This window comes from Aquarana catesbeiana, linkage group LG13 (assembly GCF_042186555.1).
Source record: "Aquarana catesbeiana isolate 2022-GZ linkage group LG13, ASM4218655v1, whole genome shotgun sequence".
Taxonomy (NCBI): domain Eukaryota; kingdom Metazoa; phylum Chordata; class Amphibia; order Anura; family Ranidae; genus Aquarana; species Aquarana catesbeiana.
Window position 1 is genome coordinate 39,859,963 of NC_133336.1, and position 12,658 is coordinate 39,872,620.

The 12,658-nt window shown below is 43.0% G+C and overlaps 1 protein-coding gene across 2 annotated transcripts in view; it reads left to right on the top strand.

Moving 5' to 3' along the window:
• The window catches only part of LOC141116841 (ribosome quality control complex subunit NEMF-like), an 89,461-nt gene that overhangs the window by 64,502 nt on the left and 12,301 nt on the right, over positions 1–12,658 (top strand). For both annotated transcript variants that reach the window (XM_073609307.1, XM_073609308.1), the window contains 7 exons: positions 1,298–1,574; positions 3,491–3,539; positions 3,658–3,704; positions 3,991–4,129; positions 5,339–5,416; positions 5,497–5,691; positions 7,565–7,597. In XM_073609307.1, coding sequence (XP_073465408.1) covers positions 1,298–1,574; positions 3,491–3,539; positions 3,658–3,704; positions 3,991–4,129; positions 5,339–5,416; positions 5,497–5,691; positions 7,565–7,597 — 818 coding nt within the window. The remainder of the gene's footprint in view (positions 1–1,297; positions 1,575–3,490; positions 3,540–3,657; positions 3,705–3,990; positions 4,130–5,338; positions 5,417–5,496; positions 5,692–7,564; positions 7,598–12,658) is intronic.

Here is a 12,658-nt window from a genome sequence, read left to right on the forward strand (position 1 = left end):
GTGACCCCGATCCTCGTTTTCTGGGGTCACCCGATGGCTCTCTCGGCTCCTTCCCACATCAGATAACCCCCTACGAGAAGTGCTCTACCGGGGGGGTTACCTTGCGGGCGCGCTCTCGAGTCCAGCATTTGGCGTCCATAGAGGCCGAATGCAGGACTCGGCCCCGCCCCCCGGCACCCGCATCATTGGATTTGATTGACAGCAGCGGGAGCCAATGGCTGTGCTGCTATCAATCTATCCAATCAAGAGCCGAGAACCCCGGGCAGAGAGAGAGCGCGTCCCCGTGGGTCAAGTTTGAGGGTTCAGGTAAGTAAAACGGGGGGCTGGGAGGCCGGTCACTGACAGATGTTTTTTCACCTTAATGCATAGAATGCATTAAGGTGGGTTTACAACCCCTTTAAGATGTTTGAGGATTGTACAATCAGGTTGTATATTATGTGATGATCTTAAAGTGAACCTATGCTTTGCTCACACAGGGCAAAACAATAGGTTCACTTGAAGTTAACTCTTTTCAGCAGTGTATACTTAACTACCTTTATCTTCCCCACTGCTCTGTTGATCCAACAGGAGCTAAAGGATGGTCCTGTGCAAGGTATGAGTCTCTGGGTCATAGCTTACACAGGACTATGGGCTCTCTGTGACAGTGCTTGATTGGCCTAGTTATGTCATATGCTCCTTTTATATCTGGAAGTATCAGGTATTTCCTGTGGTTCCAGTTCTGAACTGAGCAGTAACGTTGAATAGGCAAAGCACAGGTTTGCTTAAATCCAGGTACATGCGGGATGAAAACGGTCGGTTCAGCTTTTAGCCTGTGTGTACAGCTCATTGTCTGACAGAAGCCGGTCTCATGACCGGCTTCTGTTAAACGGCATGATGTAAAACCAGCATCCGATCATTGGGTGCCAGCACAGTCCTCCTGTCAGAACGCTATAGCACGGAGGGGGAGGTCACTGTGCTAACATCACTGGTGTTAGTACAGCGATCTGTCCATTTTATAATGTGTACCCTACTTTAGGGCTGGTCCTACTGATACGAGTCTGATGGTTGAGGTTTTAGCCAGATTGTATCAGGTAATACTTCAAGATGTTACTTGCCATGCTGGTTGACACTCAACCTAATGACTGTACCTCCTGCTGTAAGTCCATCTTTTTAAGATCTGTATTTTAAATAAAGGATTGACAAAAAAAAAAAAATCTGTTAAATCACTAGCAAAAGCTGTTCCTGCTTCTCATTGCCACATTATATACTGAGTCTGCTATATCTGGTGTCTGAGTGTGGCTGTCATGTTTATTTCCAGAGGCCCCAGAAGATGGAAGTGAAGACAGCAGTGAGGAGGAACCAGAAGAGAAATCGCAAGATAACGGTCTGCAAGATCATTTTGTAGAAAGGACAGCTGAGGTCACAGAGACATCGGGCCATGAAGAATTCAAAGAAGATGTACACTCAGAGGAGGACAGTGATAATGAAAGCTTACATTCTGCAGAAGACAACCACACCATTAAAGAGGAGGATGGAGATGAACAGACGGACTTCCCTGACACCTCCATAGATCTCTCCCATCTTCAGACAAAGAGGTTGCTGGGTTTTCTTAGACTATCTTAGAGTAATTTAAAGTGGCTGGTCCCTTTTGGTATAGCTATGTAAAACATTAAAAATTAGTGCCTATATACTGTTGAACCACTTCCCAACCACACTATAGCCGAATGGATGGCTACAGCATGCTCGGCCAGTTCTTGGAGCGCATCATATGATGGCAATGATCCAGTGATCGCACCCGCTGCGGCACACTCTGTGATCGCTGTGTCCTTGGGACTCAGCTGATCACAGATCGGGGTAAAGGGCCAATCACAGCAGCCCTTTACCACATGATCAGCTGTGTCCAATCACAGCTGATCACGATGTAAACATAAGCCTGTTATCAGCATTCCTTTCCTCACACTGAAAGCGAGAGGAGTGCCGGTAGCCAGCTTGTCTGAAAGGGACATCTACGCTGATAATTGGGGGAACTGATTATCAGTGCAGCCCCAACAGTGGACATCAGTGTCACCTATCAGTGCTACCTCATCAGCGCACATCCGTGAAGGAGAAAAATTACCTGTTTGCAAAATTTTATAACAAACTATGAAAAACGTTTTTTGTTTTTATTTTCGGTCTGTTTTGGTTTATTTAGCAAAAAATAAAAAAACCCAGTGGTGAGTAAATAAAACCAAAAGAGAGCTCTATTTGTGTGAAAAAAAATGATAAAAATGTAATTTGGGTACAGTATTGCATAACCGAGCAATTGTCATTCAAAATGTGACAGCGCTGAAAATTGGCCTGGGCAGGAAGGGGGTAAAAGTGTCCAGGAGGCAAGTGGTTTAAAATCCAGGAATATACTATCTCTCTCTGCTCTGCACATGCTCAGTTGCTCTCTATTTTTAGGCACTGTGCCAAATTTGTAGAGGCCGATCTGCTGAAAGCCCTAAGGATTTACTGCTGTTCAGGGGCTCTGGGCTTCAGCAAAATGGCAGCCTCTAGCAAGAAGAAACAGAACCAATGCTGGAGGCAATTTACAGCGCACACTAATTCTGAAAGCATAATCATGTGGAATGTATCTTCCTTGCTAAAGAACATCATTTTTTTATCAAGTTGTTATGGGTAAAGTTCCACTTTAAGGATTAATATGCCTCAGACTGCTGCTTCTGCTGTTGGTGATTTGATGGTGGGTGGAATTGTCCATTGGCATGATGTCATACTATGGGAAGCAACGACCTTTCCTTCACCAAGTCACGGGCAGCCATGGAGAATGGTCAGACATGCAGCAGCATCATGAGGTCTTATTGCACAGTTTTGTTCTTATTTAGGCCCAACTCCAGCCAAAACTTTTCTTCTTCTCAAATAGTGAGGAGAAATTTCCCAAACAGACCCACAGAAGTGCAACCAAGTCTTTAGCTCTTCCCTGCTGTATTCATATCTAAAAAAAAAAGTAATACTGGCTGGCATTGGGCTTTTAAAAGGAATGCTTACCAGGATAGTCCATAGATTAGCGACTACACTCTGTATATCAAGTAAATTCCTTTATAAATATTTGAAAAAGTATAGAAGCACCTGTTGGTCTTGAAAGGGACATATATCAAGATATATTAAGAAAAAAGCTTATTTATTTCATCCATAATATCCAGAACAGGTAGTAGGGAGCAATATCCAGCATACATACACTCTTTGCTATTAGATTACAGGAAGGCTAAAGTGTAAGTTCCCCTTTACATAAAATCTGTAAAGGTGAGCTTACCCTTTAAACTCCCCCCTTTAGCCTTTTATTTCTGTATGTGTCCCCATTTTCTTTCACTTCTATTTATTATGATGACAATATTGTCACCAAAACAGAAAGTACAAGCAAATCTCATTCTGTCCAAAACTTGCTGCATTGCACTATATGGACAGTTTGCATTTGTTGCTCAAAGGAACTTATTTACTACAAGACCCAACATAACTGATTCTGTCTCCGTAGGACCATGGTCAAGACAGCAGCTGCAGAGCTTGCGCAACCTCCAGCAGCGGTAAGAATATGTTCAGTATTTTCTTCCTTCCATAAAATAATTATTTTTATTATTTCTATCCTCCATTTTTTTTTTTTTTTTTTTTTTTTTTTTATTCTATTATTTTTATTTCCATTAGAATGACAAGTCAGTTGGTTGCAAACATTTATCAGCTAAAGAAAGACGGTAAGAAAAACCTCATCTAACTAGTGATTAGTTCTACTTAGAGATGTGAAAATGGCACATAAATGTAGTTTAATTCTTCAAAATATCTGAATTTACTTTCCAGCCAACCAAATTCAAATATGCACTGGAAATTGGCATTTGGTATTTTTGTTTATAGTATTGTTAGAACGCATTGATGATAAGACTCGGTATATTATACAGCTAAAACATTTACATCTGTGTTGTGGTCATATGTGGATCATCTAAGTAAGGATTTATTCTCTTTTTTTTCTTCTTCTTCAATCAGTGAACTGAAAAAGAAAAAGAAACCCAATGATTCAGAAATATCTCAACCATTGGAAGTTGCAGACAAGATGAATAAGACTACTGCCAAGTCTCTTCCACAAGAGGGCGCAGTTCAGCCATCAGTAAAGAGAGGGCAAAAGGTATGAATTATCTGAACTATTTGGTTGCCAACTGTAATCTCCTGGCTGACATTACCTGGGAGTTTAGTGTTCACAGTACAGAGATTAGTACATTTCACGAGACAAAATCTATAATTAGGATATGCAAAACAGGGTAATAAAAGTGAGCCAGGTAAGGTGAGCTATGGAAGCAGAGGAGGTAAAGACACCTCTATTACATATTTTGTCTTAGCATTTTCCTGACTCTCTGTGTCTCAGTACTGCTTGTACTAAAGCAGGGGTAAAAATCGCTCACAACTGATGTCTACTCATCCAGATCTTCCTATTTTCAGCTCATTTCAAGCCCTGATGAAGGGACCCCCTTGAAACACGTTGGCTTTAATGAATCTTATAAACAAAATATTCATTATTAAAACCCTTGGACATGTTTCCCACAAAAGCTGCGCTGTGGCCTGTGTACATGTGAGAGCAGCCAGCTGATTACCTTCCCATGCCAATTCACTGGGGATATTCAACCCACCTAAAGGAATCCAGCGCTTCACAGAATGACTTCCCTACCTAAAGAATGAGTTAGATCTCCTGAAAGTTTGTCCTTTCACACCATTGGAACAGTCGGGTCCGCCTGTCCATTTTTCAGGGCGTACCTGATTGGACTCCCCATTGTTCTCTATTGGGAGGCGGATGTACACTGACATGTGTCCATTTACACCCGCCTGCATCCAATCCCATCTGTGCCGCCAGAAATAGACGGATGGGGATCTGTTCCCCATCCGTCCAGCACAGGGGTCTCCAAACTTTCTAAACAAAGGCTCAGTTTACTGTCCTTCAGAATTTAAAGGGACTGGACTGTGACTGTTGGGCGTCAGTGGGAGGAATTGTGCCCCGTTGTTGGTGTCATTGGGAGGAATTATACTCCATCATTGGTGTCATTGGGCCCCATTGTTGGAGTCACTGGGAGGAATTGTACCCCACTGTTGGAGTCATTTTGGAGGAATAGTGCCCCAAGGGGAGTCACATAGAGTACTTGTTTGCATTACTCAATAAAAAAAAAGGTAGTGCTTCCCTTCCTTGCTTTCTGTCTTTACAGCTTGTATCCTTCTGCACTATGACAGGTGCACTGTCAATTTCTCACTTAGCAGAGCAACGCCATTATGATTTATCTTGCTTCCTGTGGTGGTATTGGTGTCTTCCTTTCTCTGACAAGTTCCTCTTTGTTTCTGACGCTTTCAGAGCAAAATGAAGAAGATGAAAGAGAAGTATAAAGACCAAGACGATGAAGACCGAGAGCTTATCATGCAGTTGTTGGGGGTAAGGATGTACGCTGGGCATTTTTTTAAAGCAGATTCATTGCGTTCCCTTCTGCAGAGGGTAATCCTGCTACTTTGTAGTCTGCAGGGACCAACAAGGAGGACAAGGGGAAGAAGGGAAAGAAAGGGAAAGAAAAGGAGGAAACCGCAAAGAAGCAGCCACAGAAGGGTAAAGGGGGCAACAAGCCTGCAAAGAAAGCATCTGGAGGGTCCACTGAGGTCTTTGTAACACAGAATTTAGAAGAAATGACCTTAGAGGAGCAGCAGGATGAGAAGGTGAGCGCATCTGATGTGAATGTCAGGAGCCCTTTATAGGGAGGGTTGCTACTACTGATCTCCATCTTAAAATGCTGGCTGCCTCTGACTTCTGTTTTTTGAATTACTGACCTGGAATGAGCATGCAGATTAGGCTTGTCAATGTAAAGTCTTAAAACTCCAGATCTGCCTACTTGTTCTGAATACTGACAATGACAAAACATTATCTACAAAACCTCTATGTATTCCTAAAAAAGAATTACACTTATGCTTTTTGCCTCTCTTCTCTGATCTAAACTACCCCACTCTCCCCAAATGCATGCTAGCCCTAATGCAGTGGTCACGGCTCTACTGTTTACATCTGTTTTCTGAAGTTCTACAGTCAAAATACTAGCAACCCAATAGACTTCTAGGAGAATGTCTGCTCTGCTGAGCATCCCTGCCTTTGGGTTCCAGCCACAAGTCTATGTTACAGTTAGAGCACAGAATGCTTTTTAACCCCCTTCAGCCCCGGAAAATTTCACCCCCTTCCTGACCAGAGCACTTTTTACAATTTGGCACTGCGTCGCTTTAACTGACAATTGCGCGGTTGTGCGATGCTGTACCCAAACAAAATTTGCGTCCTTTTTTTTCCCCACAAATAGAGCTTTCTCTTGATGGTATTTGATCACATCTGCGGTTTTTATTTTTTGCGCTATAAACAAAAAAACAGCGACAATTTTGGAAAAAAACACTATCTTTTACTTTTTGATATAATAAATATCCCACATTTAAAAAAAAAAAAAAAAAAAAATTTTTTTCCTCAGTTTAGGCCGATATGTATTCTTCTACATATTTTTAGTAAAAGAATTCGCAATAAGCGTATATTGATTGGTTTGCGCAAAAGTTATAGCGTCTACAAAATAGGGGATAGATTTATGGCATCTTTTTATTTATTTTTCTACTAGTAATGGCGGCAATCTGCAATTTTTTTTTTTTTTTTATCGGGACTGCGATATTGCGGCAGAGAAATTGGACACTTTTGACACATTTTTGTGACCATTGACAATTATACAGCGATCGTTGCTATTAAAAATGCACTGATTAATGGAAAAATGTCACTGGCAGGGAAGGGGTTAAAACTAGGGGGCGATCAAGGGATTAACGGTGTTCCCTCTCTGTGTTCTAACTGTAGGGGGGATGGGACTTGCTAGGGGAAGAGAGAGATCGGTGTTCCTACACACGATCAGTCTCTTCTCCCCTCAGAGAACCGGGATTTGTGTGTTTACATACAGAGATCCCGGTTCTCGCTGTGTCACGAGCGATCGCAGGAGCCCGGCGGTCATCGCGCCTGCCGGGCACTTGCATCGAGGGGGGCGAGCAGATAGTGACCACAGGGCGAAGCAACGTAACATAACGTCATTTCACCCGGCCGTGGCTTTCTGCCGCAGTAAAACTGCGGCGGCTGGTCGGCAAGTGCTTAATAAAAGAGGTTTTATTCTAACATCTCTGGCAGACCGTGTCTCTTTCCTGCTGATCTAGCTCTGAGGCCTCCACAGCATTCAACACTTATAGAGTGTTGAATGCCTGTGTCCCGACCCGCCTTATACCATGGCTCCTTCCTTCAACCCCAACATCACTACAGCAGTTACATTGTGTTTAGAGAATGGAGCCAAACATTTGGCGGAACACTGGCATCAGACATCTCAGAAGTGTTAAGTGTCCAAGACACTGATAGAGACTCCAGGGCTGGAATGAAGGGGAAATAAAGGACACAGGCTAATGTGGTGATTACATTACCTTGTTTCTTACAATGACTGTTTTTGTAACCTAACGGGGTCTTTTTATAGAATCTCTCTAGATAGGGTTGATGTGTACCCATTAATCATTGTAAGTTATTCTGTTTCACACACAGGATGATGCAGATCAGGATGCCGCAGGATCAGAGGTATTTGTTTTCTCCTTTGATTAAATGTTACATCACCTACTTCAATTGGATATTCAGAAATCTGTGTTTCTTTTTATGAACTAATCAATTCTTTAAGTTTAGTTTTCTTATTTTCTATACCAAGTAGAAAAAAAGTGTGTATATGTATGTATATACAGGTGCATCTCAAAAAATTAGAATGTCATCAAAAAGTAAATTTATTTCAGCAATTCAATTCATAAAGTGAAACTCCTATATATTATATAGATTCTTACACACACAGTGATATATTTCAAGCATTTCTTTCTTTTAATTTTGATGATTGTGGCTTACAGCTAGTGAAAACTCAAAATTCAGTATCTCAGGAAATTTGAATATTACATAAGACCAATAAAATAAAAAAAAAGGATTTTTAATACAGAAATGTTGGCTTACTGAAAAGTATGTCTATGTACAGTATAGTATGCACTCAATACTTGGTTGGGGCTGGGGCACTGCTGAGGTGTTATGGAAGCCCAGGTTGCTTTGATAGCGACCTTCAGCTCATCTGCATTGTTGGGTCTGGTGTCTGTCATCTTCCTCTTGACAATACCCCACAGATTCTCTATGGGGTTTAGGTCAGGCGAGTTTGCTGACTAATCAAGCACAGCGATACCATGATCCATGATACCATTAAACCAGGTATTGGTACTTTTGGCAGTGTGGGCAGGTGCCAAGTGCTGCTGTAAAATGAAATCTGCTTCTCCATAAAGCCAATCGGCAGAGGGAAGCATGAAGTGCTCTAGAATTTCCTGGTAGAGGGCTGCACTGACTTTAGACTTTATAAGACACAGAGGACCAACACCAGCAGATGACATGGCTCCCCAAATCATCACAGACTGTGAAAATTTCACACTGGACCTCATGCAACTTGGATTTTGTGCCGCTCCACTCTTCCCCCAGACTCTGGGACCTGATTTCCAAATGGAATGCAAAATTTACTTTCATCGGACTTTGGACCACTGAGCATCAGTCCAGTCCTTTTTCTCCTTCTCCAGGTAAGACACTTCTGATGTTGTCTGTGGTTCAGTAGTGGCTTGACACAAGGAATGCTACAGTTGTAGCTCATATCCTGGATATGTCTGTGTGTGGTGGCCCTTGAAGCACTGACACCAGCCGTAGTCCAACAATTACTTGTAGAAACCTTCGCCACTTTAACCCTTCTCTTCTCTATTCTGCTACTGACCACCTATATGACATAATCTCTCCCCTGTCCTGTCCTGACGTGGCCACTTCTGTCTACAACAGTTCACTCTCATCATCACTAGATGCACTTGCTCCTCTAACCACACGCAGAATTAGGCCCCGACCGTTACAACCCTGGCAAACTGACAACACTAGAAATCTCAAGAGACATTGCCGTGCTCTTGAACGACTGTGGCGTAAAACCAAATGCCTGCAAGACTTCACCCTATATAAATCTGCCCTTCTAAAATACAATTCATGCCTCCATGCTGCCAAACAAGCCTACTTTGTCTCTCTTATTAATTCCTTGTCATCCAGTCCCCGTCGGCTCTTCTCAACCTTTAACTCTCTGCTTCGTCCACCACCCCCTCTACCCACTAACTCACTCACTGCCCAAGAGATTGCCAATCACTTCAAAGACAAGATCGATGCAATTCGTGAGGACATCTCCACTGTGCGTACGTCTTCCCCACCCATCATACCTTGCCCAGCAGCACATTCAACACTCTCCTCTTTTGAATTGGCTACTACGGAAGAGGTTACAAAAATTTTCTCGGATGCCCACCTAACCAATTGTCCCTTGGATCCTGTTCCCTCACAACTACTACGGTCACCCTCTTCTTCTATCCTATGCTCCCTCACCCACATCTTCAATCTCTCCCTTTCTAGTGGCATTTTCCCCTCCCCTCTAAAACATGCACAGATCACTCCCATTCTTAAAAAGCCCTCACTGGACCCTACTGACCTGAACAACTTAAGACCCATCTCATTACTCCCATTCACCTCTAAACTTCTAGAACGCTTAGTCTACAACCGTCTTAGCTCCTACCTCAATGAAAATAACCTTCTTGACCCCTTACAGTCTGGCTTTCGCTCGCAGCACTCCACGGAAACTACCTTACTAAAACTCACTAACGATTTACTAACTGCTAAAACCAACAGCCAGTACTCCATACTCCTACTACTTGACCTCTCTGCGGCCTTTGATACTGTTGACCACCCGCTCCTTCTCAATAAACTACATTCCCTTGGCCTCCGAGATTCTGCTCTATCCTGGTTCTCTGGCTATTTATCACAGCGCTCCTTCAGTGTCACCTACAACTCTGTCTCCTCTTCTCCATTGCCCCTTTCTGTGGGGGTCCCCCAAGGCTCGGTTCTTGGACCCCTTCTCTTCTCTATCTACACCTCCTCCCTTGGTCACTTAATAACTGCCCACGGCTTCCAATACCACTTATACGCTGATGACACCCAAATCTATCTGTCTACTCCTCACCTCACTCCTTCAGTCTCCTCTCGCATTACTAACTTACTAACTGACATATCAGCATGGATGTCGCACCACTTCCTTAAACTAAATCTCTCTAAAACTGAGCTATTAATATTCCCCCCTGCCTGTGCCCCCCTCCATGACTTTTCCATCAAAATCAACAATGCAACCATCAGTCCCTCCCCTCACGCCAGGGTACTCGGTGTAATCCTAGACTCTGACTTGTCATTTCAGCCTCAAATCCAATCGCTGTCAAAAGTTTGTAGAATTCACCTCCGTAACATCTCTAAAATTCGCCCTTTTTTAACAAATGAAACCACCAAGCTCCTCATTCACTCCCTTGTTATCTCTCGCCTTGACTATTGCAACTCCCTTCTCATTGGCCTACCGCTTCATAGGCTATCCCCTCTTCAGTCTATCATGAATGCTGCTGCCAGACTTATCCACCTTACCAACCGCTCAGTGTCTGCCAACCCTCTACTTCAATCCCTACACTGGCTCCCAATCACCCAGCGAATTAAATTCAAAATTCTAACCACAACATACAAAGCCATTCACAACTCTGCCCCAAGCTACATCACTAATCTTGTCTCCAAATATCGCCCAAATCGACCTCTCCGCTCTTCTCAAGACCTCCTGCTTTCAAGCTCTCTCATCTCTTCCTCCCATGCTCGTCTCCAGGATTTCTCCAGAGCCTCTCCCATCCTCTGGAACTCGCTACCTCCATCTATCCGGCTATCCCCTACTCTTGCTACCTTCAGGCAATCCCTGAAAACTTATCTCTTCAGGAAATCCTATCATGTCTCCAACTAATCTCCTACCACTTCCACCAGCTCATTCCCCACAGTTACAACCTTTTGTACCACTTGCCCCACCCTATTAGATTGTAAGCTCTTCTGAGCAGGGCCCTCTTAATCCTATTGTATTGTATTATAACTGTATTGTCTCCCTTTTATATTGTAAAGCGCTGCGTAAACTGTTGGCGCTATATAAATCCTGAATAATAATAATAATAATAGTCCACTCCTTGTGAATCTCCCCCAAATTCTTGAATGGCCTTTGCTTCACAATCCTCTCAAGGCTGCGGTTATTCCTGTTGCTTGTGCACCTTTTTCTACCACACTTTTTCCTTCCACATAACTTCACATTATTATACTTGGATACAGCACTCTGTGAACAACCAGCTTTTTTAGCAATAACCTTTTGTGACTTACCATCTTTGTGGAAGGTGTCAATGACTATCTTCTGGACAACTGTCAAGTCAGCTGTCTTCCCCATGATTGTGTAACCTACTGAACCAGACTGAGAGACCATTTAAAGGCTCAGGAAACCTTCACAGGTGTTTTGAGTTAATTAGCTGATTGAACTTTCACAATATTCTGATTTTCTGAGATACTGAATTTTGAGTTTTCACTAGCTATAAGCCATACTGATCAAAATCAAAAGAAATAAATGCTGGAAATCTATCACTCTGTGTGTAATGAACCTATAGAATGCTTGGAGTGAAGCTTATAAAGGTCCCGATATGGAAGGCACAGGAGTGCAGAAACAATAGTGATGTTTATTCACAGACATGGAGAGAGAGCCAGAGAGACGGTCTGTTCTTAGGCTTCATCTGCTGAGGAATCAACAGAAGATCTGAAAAGACATTGTCCCTCCTAGGCTTTGTGAAGCTAATGGTTTTTAAACCTGGATTCCGCAGTCCACACATAGCTATATTAGTAGTAGGAAGACGTCCTACAGCATTGACCACTTTCCTGGTGGAAAGCAAAGGATGTATAGGCACCCAGCAATTAATGTAATTTAGGTAGTTCTGATCTGCTCACAGAATGAGTCTTCAAAGGCAGGACAAGCGATAAGGCATGGGTGCTCAACCTTGCCCTCCAGCTGTTGGACTACAAGTCTGATCATGCCTCTGCCTTTGGGAGTCATGCTTTAACTGTCAGCCTTGCAGTGCTTCATGGGACTTGTAGTTCCGCAACAGCTGGAGGGCCACAGGTTGAGCACCCATGTGCTAAGGCAATGCGGGTGGCACTGCACCAGGAAAGCACTCAACAGCTAACTTGCTAGCAGAACGAAGTCTGTAAAACGACATACAAGAAACCTCAGTGCTTAAAGGCCACTTCCAGATTATCCATGCAATCCATCGTGGCTGAGGACGGCTACACTGGATAACTGCAATTGAAAAGACCAGCTCTAGCACATAGAAAAGAATCTAGATTTAAAGAAAAAAAACTTAAGACAATAATGGGATTTTTGGTTTACCTGTAAAATCCTTTTTTTGTAGTACAACATAAGACACGGGGTATCTACATACCCATTACGATAGGTTTAGGCTGCCACCTTCAGATTGATTGGAAAACAAAAAGACCAGAAATCACCTCCCCATTAGACAAGGCTTCAGTTTTTGTAGCCATCCATAAACCACAAAGGCAGAGGGGTGGGATCTCTGTGTTCTGTGATGTACTTTAAGAAAAGGATTTTTACAGGTAAACCAAAAATCCAATATTCTCTGTCGTACACCCCAGGACACAGGTCATTGCGATAGGGATGTCCCAACGCACTGGCGTATGAAAGCAGGGCAACAAGCC